Source organism: Nomascus leucogenys, chromosome 11, assembly GCF_006542625.1.
Source record: "Nomascus leucogenys isolate Asia chromosome 11, Asia_NLE_v1, whole genome shotgun sequence".
NCBI classification, from domain to species: Eukaryota; Metazoa; Chordata; class Mammalia; order Primates; family Hylobatidae; genus Nomascus; species Nomascus leucogenys.
In genome coordinates, this window is record NC_044391.1 from 107,654,258 (window position 1) to 107,673,454 (window position 19,197).

At 40.9% G+C, this 19,197-nt stretch overlaps 1 protein-coding gene across 1 annotated transcript; it reads right to left on the minus strand.

The window, feature by feature from the left end:
• Nucleotides 1–11,687: 11,687 nt before the first annotated feature.
• On the minus strand, nt 11,688–19,195 carry CRYGS (crystallin gamma S). The gene is made up of 3 exons (XM_003256607.3): nt 17,548–19,195; nt 12,600–12,842; nt 11,688–12,213 (listed from the first exon to the last, which is right to left on the minus strand). The coding sequence occupies exons 1-3, from the start codon at nt 17,566–17,568 to the stop codon at nt 11,941–11,943; spliced, it is 537 nt and encodes a 178-aa protein (XP_003256655.1). The 5' UTR covers nt 17,569–19,195; the 3' UTR covers nt 11,688–11,940.
• Between the last annotated feature and the right edge of the window lie 2 nt (nt 19,196–19,197).

Genomic DNA, 19,197 nt, shown 5'->3' on the forward strand with positions numbered 1-19,197 from the left:
GTAGAGGTAAGGTATTTGGGAGGTGACCCCAGGAAGCCCTGGTCAGAGAGTGGGAAAGTGAGAGAGGAATGAGAAGAAAACCAATGAAAGTTTGTCATGGAGCAGGTGACCACTTTGTGGAGCTCAGCTCCACTGTGGATCTCTGGGAGACAGTGTGGTTCGAACATGCCTCAGGGTTGCCCCACCTGAGGGGTGAAGAAATGGGCATATTATCTTCCAACTTCCACCCATCATTGGTCAGGAATGATCCCAGGAGCATTAACTTCCCAGCATTTCTGGCCATCCCCATGCATTGGCTGAGAATTGCTGCAAAAATTGCGTGGGCTTATGAGTCTTGACAAAAGGAAACAATCAAGAAAGTAAAGAGACAACCCACAGAATGGGAGAATATATCTGCAAACTACCCATCGGACAAGGGATTAATAAACAGAATATATAAGGAACTCAAACAATTCAATAGGAAAAAAAATCTGATAATCTGAATTTAAAGTGGGCGAATGATCTGAGTTCACATTTCAAAAGGCTCACCTAGCCTTGAGTCCAGAAACCAGCTTCTGTCAGCACAGTGAAGATGGGTGGGTGCATCCAAGTTTGTAACTTACAAAGAGTAATAACTATCATAGGAAACGAACCCTTATGACTAATAGCAGTCACATTACTTGAAAGCCAAGTTAGAATCAGAGGTTTGCCTGAGAAACATGGAGCAGGATGAGGGATATTAGAGGACTCAAGTGTCTGACAGCCAGAAGAAGAGTCCACCAGCAGTAGGTGAGTGTCCTGCTTGCTCCTGCCCAAGGGACAGCAACATCTAAAGGCACTAGCCAAGGCTTCCTCTTTTGGGAACAACACCTGAACATACTCATCTACTCATCCAACCTTGGTCACTGGGACTCAACTTTTCTTATATTCTGTGGCTGGCCATGCCCCTCCTGTTTTTTGACTTGTTTCTGCATATAAGACATTTTTTGCTTCCAATCAGGATACAGTAAAACTGGAAGGATGGGGAGCCTATCTGTCTTATTAAGATGACTTTGAGGATCTCTGCTATATCCTTGATAAGGATACTTGATAAATGTAGGTCTTCAAGAGGACTCTTCTTTCTTTAAATTCCCAATATATCAGTACTGGCAACAGTACACAAATAACCTGACACATAGTAAGTGCATCATAAATGCCCATTTAACAACAAACATCTACCCTGGTGATATGTGGGCAAAAGACACAGTCTTTGACCTCAAGGAGTTCACAGTCTAAAGGAGATGAGAAACAACTACTGTGGATACTACAGACTGAGAAACAGTGAAGCTGGAGTGTCACAGGAGCACTGAAGAGAGGTATGTTGTCAGAGAAGCCCCTGAGGGGACATCTAAGCTGTTAAAAATGATAAGGAGAAGACTTACAGAAAAAAAAAAAAATGTAGGGAGGGTTATTCCCAGTGGAAAACAGCATGACACCCTTGGAAAATTACCAGTGATTTACTGCAAGTATATTAGATTGGAGGTGGGAGTCAGGGTACTGGGGGAGTGGAGAGCTATGAACCTTTGTGCCAGGTGGAATTAAGGGGCCCCTCTGCAGGCCTTAGGCTTTCCCAAGCCCCTTCATCCAGTGGCGCTGCAGTCCCTTGCATTAGTCTGTTTTCATGCTGCTGATAATGACATACCCGAGACTGGGCAATTTACAAAAGAAAGAGGTTTAATTGGACTTACAGTTCCATGTGGCTGGGGAAGCCTCACAATCATGGCAGAAGGCAAGGAGGAGCAAGTTATGTCTTACATGGATGGCATCCAGCAAAGAAAGAGAGCTTGTGCGGGAAAACTCTCCCTTATAATAACCATCAGATCTCACGAGACTTACTATCACGAGAACAGCCTGGGAAAGACCCACCCCCATGATTCAATTACCTCCCACCGGCTCCCTCCCACAACACATGGGAATTCAAGATGAGATTTGGGTGGGGACACAGCCAAACCATATCACCCCTCATGCCTTGCTGGATGCCTCTGTGTACTGTGTCATGAAGTATGTATGTCATGGTCCAGGAAGTTGGGATTTTGTTTGGCAAACACTTGGAACCCAGAGGATTAGAAGGGTTTAAATTAAGGATTTGAACACTCATGACTGTGTTGTAGAAAGAATGCTCTGAAGACAGTGAGGTTCTTGATTTTTGAGGAGTGACAGAGAAGGCTGTGAGACCTGTGGGAGGACACGCCAAGGACATGTGCAGAGGCACAAGGCAGAGAGGCAGAGGATGGAGGATGGCTTTGAGAAATCCTCAGAGGGTGGATTGGACAGGATTTTCTAACCAGCTGGATATGACAGAAGAGAGGATAAGGACAGGATGATGGCTGGATCTTGAAGCTAAGAGAGAATGAGTCAGGAGAGGTAGATTTGGAAGTCATATGTAGGATGAGAGGAAAGCTAAATCCATGAGAGAGTCAAGTGTGAAGAGGACCAAGAACAAAATGTCAGGGAACCCTGATATACTCAAGACAGGAAGAAATGTGCTGGAGTGGGGAGGAAGCTGAACAATGTCTTTCTTTTCTCTACTAAGTAGAAGGTGGAGGTATCTGGAGGCCAGGCCATGTGATAGGGGGGACTTGGGGAGAGTGAGGAGGAAGCAGCTGCTGTTGAGAGTGGGTGAGGAAGCTGACTGGGGACACAGAGGAGGACTGCCAAGCACGGGTTGTTTTCTCCTGCCCTGACAGCTGCTGTCAGTCAGGGGACCAGATGGAATAATGAGGTAAGATTCTCCCAGCACAGAAGCTACACCCTGGGAGCAAAGCAGGTACTTCTAGTAAAGAATTTATTCCTCTGAACCACCAGAGGGCCACTGGTGCCTGATGGAGTAATTTGGTTACAGGAGTGTAGGAAGAAACCGCGAGATGTCCTCCCCAGTTACAACCAGGAACAGGTCCTCCCTAACATTTGCAGACCTGGAGCAAGAATACAAATGGAGGCCCACATACGCGATGTCTAAACATTTAGAATCTGTAAATTAAGCTATTTCCAGTGCCAGGCTGCATTCCTAGCTTGCAACCCAGAGGCCAAAGGAGCCAAGCCCTCCCCTAGGCCACCCCTGCTACCTGTGAACCTGGGAGTAGCTCAGATCTGCTGGGACAAGATGGGGCTAAAGCCGGACATGGATTCCAGGACTCCCAGCTGATGACCTTCTGAACCCAGGATAGAAACTAACACAATCAAGATCCCCAGGAAGCCAAGGCAGATAGGTTTCACTTGTCATTTTCTCAACTCAGGATTTCCAGGTATTTCTAAGCACCTGCCAAAACTCCATCACTGGAGTAGAGAGAGGAGAAGGAGCACAGTTATCTTGGGGAAACTAGCCTGGCTATACACCCACTTTGGGTGGTTTGAAGCAACTATAAACAATAGTAGCCTTTCTGGAAACAACTCAATGTCCTTTAACTAGTGAATGGTAAAACATAATGGGACCAGCCTGACCAACAGGGAGAAACCCCGTCTCTACTAAAAATACAAAATTAGCCGGGCATGGTGATGCATGCCTGTAGTCTCAGCTACTCGGGAGGCTGAGGCAGGAGAATTGCTTGAACCCAAGAGGTGGAGGTTGCGGTGAGCCAAGATTGCACCATTGCACTCCAGCCTGGGCAACAACAGCGAAACTCCGTCTCAAAAAAAAAAAAAAAAAAAAAGAAAAGAAAAAACAATGGGATACATCCATACATACAGTAGAATGTCCACATGCAGTAGAATAATACTCTAATAAAAAAGAACAAACCACTATGCATGCAACAACACAGATGTATCTCAAGAGCATTATTCTAAATGAAAGAAGTTAGACACAGAAGTCTACATACTGCATGATTCCATTTACACGACATTAAAGGCAAGCTATGGGGAGAGGAAACAGATCAGTGATTCCACAGCAGGAAGTGAGGGGGCAGGGACAGAGATTAACTGCAAAAGGACATAGGGAGTTTAATTGGGTGATGAAAATGTCCTATGTTTTGATTGTGTTGGTAGTTAGCCGATTGTATGCATTTGTCAAAAGTCAGCAAACCAAACACTTAAAAAGGGTGAATTTTATAGTTTGCAAATGATACCTTAATAAAGCAAACCCCTCAAATAAGTAATTAGTAAGCAACTGATCAATCAGACCCTCTTTCTCTGGTTTCCCAGAGAAGAGGCTGTGATTTTCTCCTTTCACCCACCTCCCTACTTGAGCATTCAGATGCGTATCCCCTAGTCTACAGAGTCTATTCCAGCCCATTGCCCTCTCCCATAATTTCCCTTCACCCAACTGGTTACTAAACCAGACAGAGAGAGACAGAAAGATTTAGACAGGAAAGACAGAAAGTGTTTTTTATTGTAGAGTTTGAGATATGTAGGAACCTCCCCAAGGAAAGGAAGGGCTCCTCTTCCCAGGGCCTAAGGACAGTGTGAGAATGTCACTGACTGAGAGAATCTGCTTTGATAAGTCTGGGCATAGGTCAACTTTTAACATCCTATGGATTTTTCTCTCATTTAACACACAGCTATTTGATAACAGACATTCTATGAACACTGAATTTTTGTTGAAATTTTAAGTGTACATTTTTAAAACAGTCCCATGGTCATTTAAAAGTGAATATTTTCCCCTAATCTACTGGTTGTGCAAATTTGAAATTTTTCCTGATTAGATTTGCTTAAAAGGAAAGGTACCTGAAGAGTATGCCCTGAACCTCCGTTGTGCTCCGCAGATCTGCCAAATTCATCCTTCCACTATGGCAGGACCCAGACAGAAACCAGGGAAATGGAGGGCAGGAGGGCAAAAGATCAGCAAAACCATGGATAAATACATTTATTATTTTTTTAATCTAACTTTAAGTTCTGGGATACACATGCAGAACGTGCAGATTTATTACATAGCTATACATGTGCCATGGTGGTTTGCTGCACCCATCAACCTGTCATCTAGGTTTTAAGCCTCATATGCATTAGGTATTTATCCTAATGCTCTCCCTCCGCTTGCCCCCCACCCCATGACAGGCCCCAGTGTGTGATTTTCCCCTCCATGTGTTCATGTGTTCTCATTGTTCAACTGCCACTTATGAGTGAGAACAGGTGGTGTTTGGTTTTCTGTTTCTGTGTTAGTTTGCTGAGAATGATGGCTTCCAGCTGCATCCGTGTCCCTGCAAAGGACATGAACTCATTCTTTTTTATGGCTGCATAGTATTCCATGGTGTATATGTGCCACATTTTCTGGATAAATACATTTCTATTTGTCTTCCAGGTGCATACTCACAGACATTCACACTTTCCCCCAACTCTAGCACTCCACTTCCCACTTGTATTTCACTAACATTACTTGAAACCATAGGGCCCACTGAAAGCATGCCTTAGACTTGTGTGAGGAAAATGGCTTTCTTGAAATTGTCACATCACAGAGAAGACTTTTGGCATGAACCCCCATCACACCAACAGGCTAGTCTTAAATATGGGGGCCTAGAAAGTCTGTAATCCACCTGAAAGTCACAGAGCCTTTCCTGTGATTCAATTTATTCATGAGTAAGATGGGAATAATGAGAACTATCTCCTGTTTCTCACATAACCATGGTGAGGGTCAAATGAGGTATCATATGTCAAAGAGCCTTACAAACTCTGAAATAGTATGTGCAAATACGAGCTGCTGCTAAGTTGTTGCAAGACACAGTGAGTGTGGCAGGTAAATGTGACTCCCTCACAACTGCTAGGACCTCTGGTCTTTAGGGAGGCCCCAAAAGCTTGTGAGTGGTTCTAATTTATAACTAACTTGCAGGTAACCCTCTTCCCCCTTCTTTCATCCTTTCTTCTCCCCCTGCTCACAGAAACAGTCTAAAGATTCATCTTTCTGTCCTGAGTGCTGGATCCTGGAGTACTAGTCTAGCCAGGGTCACCAGGTTCACTGTGAGCTCAAGCAAACCATCCAGTGTGTACCCAGAAATTGTGGAGGTCAGCACTACAGCCAGGCCCCACCATTGTTCTGGCCCCACGGTTCAATGGACAGGCTAATGTGGCCTGTTCAGCGGGGTGGGGGCATGAACAATAGGAATAAATCTCTGCCTGCTGTGTCCCAGAAGGCAAAGTGCTGGCAGTATTTCCCTGAAAGCTAATCAATTCCAGAACCACTCAACCAGGGTGCTGAGACTCACAAAGGGGCACACTGGTGCTGGGGAAACAGGACCAAAGTGAAAGGAAATGAGATCATTTAGCTGAGATAAGAGAAGACCAAGTGGGCAGCACAAGCCTGGCAGAAATAGAGTGAGGAGATTAACTTCCCCTTTCTGTGCAATCAGCTACCCCCCCTCAGCTGCACAGAGCTCTCTGGCTCTCCTGTACTCCCTACCACTACCTCCCCTCCCCTCCCCAACCTCCTCCCCTCCACTTACTCCCAGAAATGATCTCATAAAATCATTGATTATTAACGCAGAGAGGGGTTGGAGAAACAAACAGCCCTCTAGTTCCCAATCTGTTTACCACAAGGGACTCCTCTTAGGTCTCCTCCTTCCAGAGATTCCATATTTTAAAACAGCTGCCTTTATTCAGGACCTGCTCCTTTGGGTCATTCACTGGGCTAAGAATTTCTCTCTTATTATCTCATCTAATGCTGCGAAGTAGTTATAACTACCTCTATTTTACATATGAGAAATCTAAGACTAAGAGAAGTGTGTTTGCCCAAATCCTGCAACTAGAAAGTGGGAGAGGTAGAATTCGACCTAGGTCTGTACTGGCTTTAAAGCCCTGCATGCTTCCAGCATTTAATAAATAGCTCAGGTGCCCAGCAATTATACTTCTAGGTATATACCCAACAGAAATGAAAATACATGTCCACATAAAAACTTATACACAGTCCGGGCACAGTGGCTCATACCTGTAATCCCAGCACTTTGGGAGGCCAAGGCAGGAAGATTGCTTGAGGCCAGGATTTCAAGGCTGCAGGGTGCCATGATCACGCCACCGCACTCCAGCCTGGGCAAAAGAGTGGGACCCTGTCTCTGTTTAAAAAAAAAAATCAAAAGAGCCAAAAGGTGAAAACAGCACAAATGTCTATCTACTGATAAATGGATAAACAAAATGTGGAATTTCCATACAATGGAATATTATTTGGTCACAAAAAGAAATGAAGCAACAACATAGGCCACAGTATCTGTGAATCTGGAAAACATTTTGCTAAGTGAAAGCAGCCAGTCACAAAAGACCATGTGTTTTATCATTTCATTTACATAAAAGGTCCAGAATAGGCAAATACATACATACAGAAAATAGATTCAGACATCTACAGAAAGTAGTTCTTCAGGACTGAGGGGCTGGGGAGATAGGTAAGGCAGTGATCCCTAAAGGGTACTGGGTTTCTTTTTGAGGTGAGGAATATGTTTTAAAATTGCCTGTGGTCATGATTGCACAAACACAATGGTAAGGATACTAAAAACCACTGTATTATATGCTTTAAACAGGTGGATTTATGACATGTAAATTATATCTCAATAAAGTTATTTAAAAAGAAATAGCTCATTCTATGATAGACAAGTTACTAGGTTCTGTCTTGAAAGTTGAGAAGCAGAAGTTGCATGGTACAGTGGAAAGAATGAGAGCTTTGGAACCAATGACCTCAGACAAGTTGTTTAGCCTCTTTGAGCCCCAGTTCCTCATCTGTAAACTGGGGTTAATAAGCCCCATCTCACTGTTTTTACAGTATATGGGGAAGCCCCAGCCTCTCCTGTTCTAAAATCGCCTGACTTTGAAGTTCGAGGCTTGAAGGAGAGGTAAAGGTGTGAGGTGTCTGTGGACAGAAATGTTTCCCTTGCTCTGAAGTCACACCCATGAGGGATTCTCCTCTCCTGTGTGTGCCAGAAGCTGGTCACCCAAAGCTCAGTGATTAGCTGCCCTCTGTCTCCTGAGGAACCTCAGAAAAGAGAGACAAAAATAAGGGGGACTTGTGTGAACTCTAGGGACAATTCTGCTGGCTATGGAAATTGCTGGGAGCTAGAACCAAGGGAGAAGCTTATGGGAGAGCTAAGAAAAGGCTGAACTCCTATGATAACAAAAATATGGCTCTTTTTCAAGGTAGTAGGATGGGTTGGACCATTCTGATATATTTCTTCCCAATTATGAGGCATCTGCCAAAAATGCAGAAATGCTTTTCTGAAAACAACTGGGGAGTAGAAACAGGGATTTAAAAAGCTAGACAAGTTAAAACACACACACACACACACACAAAACAACTGATAATAGTAGTACTTTAGTACTCAGAAACAACACTAATATGGCAACCATGGTGGTAAAGAACTGGTGACCCTCATTGTAACATAGATTCCATACTTGCAAATTCACCCACTCCCTCCAATTTCATTGTAATCATAAAATCACTAATCGTGGTGCTCTTGTGATCATTTATGTATGTGAGCAGAGCAGTGAAAAATTTCAGTCATCCAATGAGCATATTCCCAGGTCGAACAAATGCTCCCCCTTCTTGTTTCAGCTCCCATACTATAAACAAGTCTCCTTTCAGCCTATTTAGTGCCATGCTTTCTGCATTGCACTGTTCTTGGTTGGTAATTTCACTGTTGAAAACATCCCCAAATGTAGTGCTGAAGGGCTGTCTAGTGTTCCTAAGCATGAGAAGTCTGCGACGTGCCTTACTGAGATACCTGTTAGATCATCTTTCTTCAGGCAACAGTTATAGTGCTGCTGGTCCTGAGTTCCATGTTAATGAATCCACAACATATATTCAAGAGTCTTTAAACAGAAACACATATGAAAAAGTTTATGTATTGATCAGTTGACAAAAATGTGACCAGAGGCTTATAGGAACTTAACCTAGTATTTTATCTAAGAGCAATAATTCAATATTTGCAATTCAGTGTCTGAGGTATTTTTATGGAGTATAATTACAGAATATAATAAGAATTAACTGTATATGCTACGTATTTTTCACATATTATCTCATTTTAATGCCCACAAATTAGGTGTTATGTTAGTTTCACAGAAAATTGAGGATATACATGTTAGATTATGTGACTTAGAGCTAACACATGGAAGTGGCAGAATTTGAACCCATTTCTGTCTAACTACCCAAAGAGGAAGAGAACTCTTTAGCCTTTTGACTGGAGAGTTGGCTCTTAGGGAAAGGTAGCCAGTCATCCATATCAGGGCTGGGCCACAGGGAGAGCTAAGCTTAGTTAAGAACAGTATAAATCAGAGAAAAAAGATGAAAGAACTGAACATAATCCTCCAGCTGTAGTCTGCACTGGTCAAACTACATACAGCTATGACAGTGGGGAGAGTGAAATGACCATTAGCTCAAAGAGAGGCACCAGGATGGTGAGGAGTCTGGGAGCCCACACATCAAGAGAGAAAGGATGAAAGAAATAGGCATTGCTCAGTGTAGAAATGCCAGCATGGAAGCAAACTGGAGGCATCTTTAAATACCTAAAGAGCTATCCTGTGGATGAAAACTAGGATTGTAGGTTGAAAGCTTCAGGGATAAGATTATGGCTCAATCTAAGAAACAATTTCTGATATTCAGAGCTGTCCTACAAGCCAAGATTGGAAACTGGTGGTCCACAAGCCACATTCAGATGCAGATGTATTTTGCTGGTGTGCAGTGATTTAAAAAAAAAATGTATTTAAATGCCCTTCTATTGGGGAATGTGCTCGTTTTCACAGCTTGCACCACTCTCTGCTCTTAGCCCCATGTCACTCTTGTGTAACTTGCCTTGTCCTTGAAGCAGGGTTGTCAAATTTAGCAAATAAAAATATAGAATACAGTTAAATTTGAATTTCAGACAAATGACAATTTCTTAGTATAATTATGTCCCATGTAACATTTGGGACATACTTATATTTATTTTTCTATCCCAATAGACAGTGAGCTCCATATATGGGAATATTCAGAGACTTGTCTTGGAGAAATCCTTGTGATGGAAATAGGGCTAAAATGGTTTAAGGGTGTCCTTGCTTTATTTTATTGAGGACCCCCATTTCAGAGCGATGAAACAATAAAAGGTAGGGGGAGATAACTGAATTATCAGGTGCTGTTCTAGGTGTGGGTGACAGGTAAGACACCAGCTTATTGTCCTAACAGCTGAATGTTCTACCAAAAGAGCTGGGACTGACTGATAGATAAGGATATAAAGTGTTTTTGACCTCTAATATCAATTGTTAGTCAAATTCCTTTTAAGCAGAAAGTTGATTGGTGTGTCTGCAGCTGGAGAAAATGATAGCAATCTCTTTCTGGACCAAGGCATGAACCAGGAGGCATGCAACACTCCAAAATAATAATCCTGCTTTTATCTGCCAAAAGCCATCTTCTACTTCTCTGAAACTGTGGTTAGTCATCCTGACACTTCTCGTTTTCCTATCCTGCTGCCAGAACTGCTTTTCTAGTTGAACAGACTGTGACCAACTCACCAAAGAACATGGCAAGCAGTTGATATGAGAAAAGAGACTGATACTAACTTACTTAACACAGCCTATTTCTTGGGCAAAAAATCAGTGGATCTCTGAGGTCACTTCTGGAAAATGTGCCTCCAAAACTAAGTGTCAGTAGTTCTTGGTCATCAGCTAGTTTTTTAGCATCCTCCTGTTGGTTTCTGGGGAATTAGAATGTTCGTGTTGGATGAGACTCCAGAGAGCATTTGGCTCAACTCCCTTGTTTTGGAGGTAAGGAAAGGTAGCTTCATGGTATGGTGACAAGATCCAGAGCTGATGGCTGCAGTCAGCTCACAGGCCAGAGCTCTTTGCAGCTCAGCAAATGGCTTCCCATTCCTTCTCCATTTGTCATGTTTCCCTCCCTTACTTACACCCACTTTTTTCAGTCTCTCACTTGAAACAGACAAAATGACAAAAGGGAGGGGAAGATAACAACATGAATAAACATATTTTGGGGCGAGTATGCACTGTGCACAATGGAGTATACACAAAGGGAATTTAGCAATTCTCATTTGTCCTTTTGGGGAAGGCTCCTAGACGACAGGGGCTTTGCTATCTCATTTACAGATGGGTGCATTCTGCATATCCCCAGGTTCACTTGAATGCTCACTAAATACTCCTGGTCATACTGTTTGCTCCATCATTCTCCTCTTCAAGATTAAATAAAATCTCAGGGGCTAATCAAAGCAAGTAAAACTTGATAAAATTCCATTTCAACTATTATAATGTATGGACATTTTTAATATGTCCTTTCTTTACACAAAAATAAAGTTAGGGTTGAGAAGTAACTAACATAGCAGTCTTTGGATCTTAAACAAGGACTTCAGATGGCTTATGGCTCCACCATTTTCAAATAATAACCCGGTTTTCACTGGTTGTTCTTGATAGATACTCTGTCCCCTCAATTGGAACATCAGAGGACCCTGTCTTTTCTACTTTTGAAATTTTTCAGGGGCTTCTACAGACACTATATACACAGATCTCCAGCCAATGTGTTGAATGCATGTACTAGAAAGAACAATGACTTTGGGAGCAGAAGTAGCCTGGACTGAATCCTGGCTCCTCCATCCACCAACTGGTGAATTTGGGCAAATTTTAAATTTCTCTCAGTTTCCTTATTTATAAAATACAGACAAACTACCTCTCGCAGGGTTGTAAAGAGAAAATGAAATAATGTAGGCACTCAATAAATGGTAGCAATTATTACTGTGCCTGTTGAATTAATGCAAAACATAAGCAAAAGGAACCACCACATGGCAGTATGACTTTCTAACCTTTTAATGAGATCTCATTTTGTTTGGCACAAAGATCTAGACTGGTGATCTGGTGGATGTGTTGCTTTGTGTAGCTGCCCACTGTGGCAAGCACTATATTGCTGGTCCCTAGAAGCATTTAAGGAGAGGCGTTATAGTCAGCAGTGGGATGCATGCCAACTGTTTTATTGATGATGCCTATTTGGACCACAAGGCCAGCCAGCATTTGGGCCCCAGGAAGAATATGGCCCCATTCATGTCATTACTCCACAATGCGGCGGAAAGACTGGACAGCTGGGGAGGCTGCACCCCAATCGATGGGCTTCCGGTACTCCTTCTTGTCCAGGAGGTACTGCCTGCCACGGTAGTTGGGTAGCTCATAGAAAATCCAGACACCCTCCAGCACCTTACAGGAGTGGATCTCTCGCATGTGAAACTGCTCCATGATGGAAGGGCAATCTTCAGTGGTTTCATACATCTGACCATTAAAATCCCCTTTCTCAAAGATCTGAATCTTATACTGGCCTCCAATAGGCTGAAAAGACACAGGAGAAAATGAACAGAAACCATTATGGAAATCACCAGCAGGTCAAGAACTTAGAGAACAGTATTGCTCAGAACTTATCACCTTGAAAGCTAGATGATCTGAACTCCCATCTCACCGTGTACCTACTAAAACAGCTAACTTTCAATAAGAAAAACTTAATTCTTCAAAACACTCAAGAGGCAGAGACAGCACCCTGGAAATTACTGTAGTCATTCTTGTGATGAGCTGCTCTAAGATGTTACTCAAGCCTCAGCAGCCAACAAGCAACTACTCATTAAGAGGTAGAGAAGACTCAGGAAAATTTTCACCTAAAAGCAAGAGAAAGCGGACAGAGGGCGTGGGAAACAGAGGGAGTTCACAGTCCCCAGACTCACCAGATGAACAGCTCTGCAGGAGCTGAGGCGGTCGTTGAGGCCCATCCAACGCTGGTATTCAGGGTACTCTCCCTGGGGTAAGATGTACATGTACCCAGCAAAGTTGGGCCTTTCATAAACAGCCCAGGTGCCTCCTTCCACTTTAATGGAGTTGCAGCGACTTAGGTATGTGTGGAAATCTGCACAGTCGCAATCACAGTCATAGCGACGGCCTTGAAAATTTTTGTCTTCATAGAAAGTAATCTGAAGTAGAGGGCCAACAGAGAAAGAGCTGAGGAGTTGGGTGGCTTAATTCACAGATAAAAATTAAGAATATAATGCCTACTTTAGAAATTCCTTTCTCCTCAATTTTGAGGAAAAATGTGTAGCTGTACATCACCTTACATTGCTTTCTGACAGACAACTTCAGTTGTCAACAACAGAAATGAGTACTTCCTGAAGGCTGAACATGAAGCAAAACAGAAGAGGGCTCTAATAGAAGCGAGCAGTCTCAGACTTAAGTTCATTTTCCTTCCTTTATGTTCCCACAGCTCTCTGTACTTACCACATTATATTATAAATTATCCATTTATATGTCTACCCCTCCCACCAGAATCCTAGTACAGTTTTTCCAAGGGCAAGTATCAAGCCTTATTTGAGCTATCAATCCTCTGTGCCCATCACTTGACCTCAATAATTGTTTCATGAAGATGACTCCTAGGTGATATGGAGGATACATAGAGAAAAATAAAACATAAACCTTGGCTTTACAGAGCTTATTTTAGATGGATGTAGAGCTTTCATACATGAAAATGTATCACATTATGTTCTTTATTATTAGTTTATTACCAACAGAGTAGTTGCAAAGTGACAAAATGATAAGAATCCTCTTTGCCTCCAACTCTTATCAAGTTTCTACCACAACGCCTGGGGTAAGTCTCTGATGGCACTGAAAAATATGCAGCCCTGTGAAAGCAGAAACAGTAAGTCTGGACTACAGAGCTCCCTCTCCACAATTAGCCTTACTATCTTCATCCAGCCACCTCCCTGAGCTTCAGCTTCCTATTTGAAGACTACAGCAGACTGGAAGTTCTGGCTTTAAAACAACTCTCAGAGCTTTTCTGGCTGAAACAGGAGACAGAGTTCCTAGGAACTCCCAAGGATTCACCAAGCAGTTCCTGAAAACCACGATGAAAACTACAAATGAGCTTCAGAGCTTGTCCCTTGTTATTCAATAATTCCACAATCTTTTCACCTTTTTTTTTTTTTAAGATGGAATTTCAGATCAATGCTAGGCTAGCAACTGAAACCACAGGTGTTATGCTTCTAAGTTAATTACCTGGCATTATGCCGCCACCTTGTGGCTGATTTACTTTATGGATTTCACTGGAGAAAACTATGTGAGTCATTTCAGATGAAAGGAGCAGAGCCGGGTACTGTCTTGAGAGGATCTTTGAGCTGAGCATTGAAAGATAAGTAGGTGTTTTCCAGAGGCAAATGAAAAGGAACAAACATGTTCAAAAGAATAAAGTGAAAGAACATGCCCCATTATAGGGACAAAAAGTTCATTAAGCCCAGTACATATTGAATATGTGGTGAAGTATTAGAAAATAAAGCCAGAAAAATGACACCAGAATCATGCTGGAATCCCTTTGGTGATTATGAGTGAGTTGGACTTAGTAGTGTGTGCCTAGAAACAGATGGCTGCTGTGGGCCAGGTGAGAGATGATGAGGGCCAACCAAAAGGCAACCCCAATGTGAATGATGATGAGAAAACAGTAAAGAACTTCAGGATTTGGTGACTAATTAGATGGAGGGAATGAGAGGAAGAAACCAAGAATCACTCACAAAAAGGTATAAAATCTCATTCTCTTCTACCCTGGGTAGTTCTTTCTACGTAGATACTAATAATTGTTTCCCTCCACCTTAATCTTTCCCTTCCCTTCCCATTTATCTCAATTATTCTCTTTCCTGTTCCCTAAAAGTGTCCTTTTTCCTTCCCACCCCTAAATCATCTACTTCATCTCCTTTATCCCCTGCCCAAATTTCTTTGTGTTTTGGTTCCCTTCCCATCTTAGCACAGTACAGATTTAGATACATGGTACCTTAGTTTATGGATGAAGAAAAAAAAAAAGTCCCAATACTACTGCTTTCTTGCTACGTGACTTTGGACAGGGCAATGAACCTTTCTCTACAGCTCTTCATTGGCAAAACAGGATGACAGTGTCTCTTGCAGACGGTATGCTCTGAGGGTCCAAGGGGATGTTGATAAAGTACTTAGTTTAATAGCTGACTCACAACTGGCAATAAGCTTTTGCTACAGTTTTTACAGATGAAGAAGTTAAGTGATTGGCCTAATGTCACTACCTAGTTACAAGTTAGTTGCAGACAAGCTGGTGGGCTGCAGTGCAAAACTCCTGGTGAGTAATCTATTGTTCACTTTATTTTCCTTTGTTGTCTTTCTGCCTGCACAGTTAGCTTCGTTTAACATGGCAGCACTTACCCTCTTGGACAATGAACAAGGCTGGGCCTAAGCCTGAGGGGCTCTCCCTCGTGACCTGTGGAGATCTTTAGGAAAGTCAAATAACTTCTCTAAGAATGGATAGATTCTAAACTCCTTAATTCATATGTTCTATTTGCCTTTGGTTTTTGACCAAACAGTCACCAAAAAGAGCCTTTGCAAAAGATATCCTATGGGAAATGAAGTTAATAATACCATCTATTTCACTTCATAGTTTCTTACATTTACTGCCTTCTGCACATTTGCGTGACTAATTATCAATATCTGCTAAGTAAAAATATACACGATGCCTGATAAGGTCACCTGATGTCCACCCTCCCAGGAGACCAGCCAACCATCCAAAAGTTGAAACAAAGCCCTCATCCTGTTGCTATGGAATCATTACTGAGCTCCAAGACTAAGCTCTCCTTTCAGTGGGAGACCTTCTATATCTCAGAGCCAGAGAATGTTGCACCTAGCCGTGCTCAATTTCTTTTTGTAGAATAACCATGAAATCCATGCTATTGTCAGCCTAGAGGTTTTGACCCTTGGGCAAAACATTCTTAGCCTTGTAGAGAAGGCTAAGAGATGTGCAGAAAGTTTTCCTAGAAATTATTACAAAATTCCTATCATTATCAGGTTTATTTTTGGAAAAATGGCCTACTAATCCAATGCAGCAGAGAGAAAAATGTCTTGAGTATCCCAGAGGTAATGAAAACATACTTAGTAAAATCTATTCCTTTTGCCAAGCCCATATCTCCTCTGATTAAACTGCTAGCAAGACAGTGGGAAAGGAAGAAGCAATGAGAAAGAGCAAGAAATAATTTACTATCTCCTTTACCCTAGCAAGCAAAAGTTATTTAACTAAATGAATGACTCAGCTATAAATAAAAAAAAGTACACTATTACTACTCTTCAAATCTTTAAAAGCAGATGTTTTCATCTAAGATGGTTGTATAACCGCTTTACCTCAAGACACATGGATATCCCTTCTCTAAGGACCAAAAATTATTTTTTAGTGGGATTTGCATGGTATATTTTCAAGAACCTCAGAGCACTAAAGACACTAATTTTTCTCCCCAAACCTCCTGAATGACAAGCATGATTATTAGTTCTATTTTCCAACGGAAAAAAAAAAATCAAGTACTGATAAATTACAGAACAAGTTAACAGGTACCTTCTGACATGATGCAACAGGAAGTACACAACATTGCCTATGTAGCTTTCTTGCCAAATACATTTATTCTGAATCTAAACATGAGGAAACAATTAGACAAATCTAGATTGCAAGACTTTCTGAAAGACATCTAACCTAGGCTTTGAAAAATGTCAATGTCTCAAGAACAACAACAAAAAGGGTAGGGGGACTTTTTAGAGAGGCTAAAAAAAATTAAAGAGAATAAAGAGACATGACAACCACGTGCAATACATGTTTTTCACGGGATCCTATATTAGGGGAAAAGTCCACCATGAAGCACTTCTCTGGGGACAATCAGGGGAGATTTGAATATGGTCTCAATATTAGCTATTATATTTATGATAAATCTTGGGGACATGCTAATGATACAGTGTTTATAGAGGGAAATGCCCTTGTTTTTAGGAGATACATGCCTAAATACTTCAGGCAAAAGTATAATATAAAGTCTGCTACTAATTTTCAAATGGTTTACTAAAGAGAGATGGAGATAGGAGAGACCAAATATGGCAAAATGTCAACAATTGGAGAATATAAGTGAAAGATATACAAATATTCATTCAACATTCCTTTCCCATTCTTTTGAGGATTCAATGGGTTTGAAAATTTTCAAATAGCTGGGGGTAAAAATCAGGCAGCGGTTTTCTCTCATCAGCGGAAGCGCAAAAAAGAAAATGAAGGCATATTCCCTCATTCCCAAAGCCCTACCTGAGAGAATAATTTCCAAGCCAGTAATTTTGAGTTAAAGGAATATTTTAGAGGCAATTTTCTGACTGTGAGGGAGCACTTTATTTGGGGAACGAGTAAAAATAATTGCTTGAATGGAGGAGAGATGTAGGACTTTATTCACCTGATTGGCCCATCCACTTTGGCCTTTTAGAACACAAATGGTTGAGGCTAAATTTCAGAAAACAAAATTTTAATTGATTAAGTTTTCTGCTCAATACAATCCCCATTAGCATGCCTTATTCCTATGGAGAATATCAGTTGCATAGAATATTAGTTGCTAGAAGGCAGAAATAATAATGATATTTATAAATTATTTACCTGTATAGTATTCAACATAGCACCATACGTAAAGATAAACCCTTAATAAAGTGGTAATTCTGTTAAGGGTAGAAAATACCATAAGCATTTCTTAATCTTCTCTCTCAATCCCAGTTCTCTAACCACTATCATACTCACCTCTAGGCAAAGAAGCAAAAGCTTTTCTGTGTGTTTAATGCATCATTAGGTGAAAAGTGGGTAGGCTAAAAATCAGTATGACTACTTACCTTGGTTCCAGTTTTAGACATTTTTGGTGCATAGACTGGTTTTCCCAGTGCTGAAAGAAATTCAGGAATGGCTACAGAGAGTTAGAGGCACAGTGACATTTATATGGGCTGGTTTCAGTCAAACATTTGCTTAGTCATGAGAATAGGATCCAAAAATTGAGTCAGTCATTTAGACGCTATTGATGGTTTCTAGAAAAAACAATTGGGATTATGAAATAAAGGAAAGCTTCAGTACCGCCTTTAATGCTTACCAAGCAGGGCTGCATTATAGACTTTGCTGAGTCAAGAAACCAAAACCCAGACAAAGTTGTAAAAATTAAGAACAAAAGAGTCCCTTTTTTTTTCTTTTTAATAGCAAGCAGCCTCTTTGAAATTCCTAATGTCCTTTTTCTTCAACAAAGCTTGTGAGAGGTAAGAGTCAGAAGACTAACCTCTGTTTCTGGACAGAAGTGACATGTTCTAAAGGCAACAAAACTTACATGACAACTAAGTGCAATGCATGATCTTGTGTTTGGGGAAAAAAGTCACTATAAAGACACTGCTGGGACAATCAGAAAACATTTTAATACGGACTGTAAATTAGATAATACTATTGTACCAAAGTTTAACTTCTTGAATTTGATCATTGTACCATGACTAGGTAAGAGAATGTCTGTTTCTAGGACATGTATGCTACCATTCAGAAGAAAGGTTCAAGATGTCTACAACCTATTCTCAAATTGTTGAGCAAAAATAAAACAATACTATCATGTCGAGAGTGGTAAAGAGAATGTAGCAAAATGTTAACAACTGGTGAATGGAATCTAGATAAAGGGTATGTTAAGGTTCACTGACTTATTCTTGCAACTATTATTTAATTTTTTTCAAAACACAATTTTTTTTAAAAAAGAGCTCTAATCCATAAGAAGGGTGCCACCGTATGTAGAAAAGTGACTGTGGGACTCCTAAATTTGCCAAGGGTTAGCTACCTAAACACAATTTGCTACTGGCTAGGTGGTCTTCTTTGCCCAAAATACGACATTGGAACATGTTCGGAGAACATTTTTTGGCCCTAATACACCTCTGACTTTAGGAATGAGATTGCATCTTACGTAAATACAAAAAAAACCAACAAATTAATTTTTCTCCATTTTTAACTTTAACTGATCAAGTATATTCTCAAAAGTCCAACTTCCTCATCTTTCTATTAACTAACAAATATTTTAATAAATGGGCTGTATTATGGTCAATTCAGAAAATGGCAAGTGTGCCTTAATATAAAGATTACTGAGAAAATATTAAGCTATATGCTTAGTTTTCTGAATTTTGTAAAATTTTATAAAACTCTAAAACTTTAAAAAAAGTATCTGAGTACCATTTATTTCATTAACAAATAGCAATATCTAAAATATATTTCTATTACTCCAGTGTTTATTTGGTAATGGTCTGCTTCTTGAATTTCATCTTAAAATAAAAACTGTAAACTTCAATTAGAATTAAACATTCTGAGGGTTATTTTTTACTTTAGAAATACAGGAGACTTTTTTGATAGAATTACTAATTAAATGGCCAGAGAGCATATGAACCAATGTTTATCAGCAATCTGATTCGTTTCACTCATTTGGTAATTTCACTCATTTATCTGAAAGAAGGTGTTCCCAAGCAAATGTA

Excerpts from the sequence above, each read along its gene's own strand:
- CRYGS (XM_003256607.3), bottom strand. The coding sequence starts at position 17,568 with ATGTCTAAAACTGGAACCAAG. Across the intron at positions 12,843-17,547 it reads TGTCTAAAACTGGAACCAAG|ATTACTTTCTATGAAGACAA; the intron begins GTAAGTAGTCAT and ends CCTCTACTTCAG. Across the intron at positions 12,214-12,599 it reads CCTGCAGAGCTGTTCATCTG|CCTATTGGAGGCCAGTATAA; the intron begins GTGAGTCTGGGG and ends GTGTCTTTTCAG.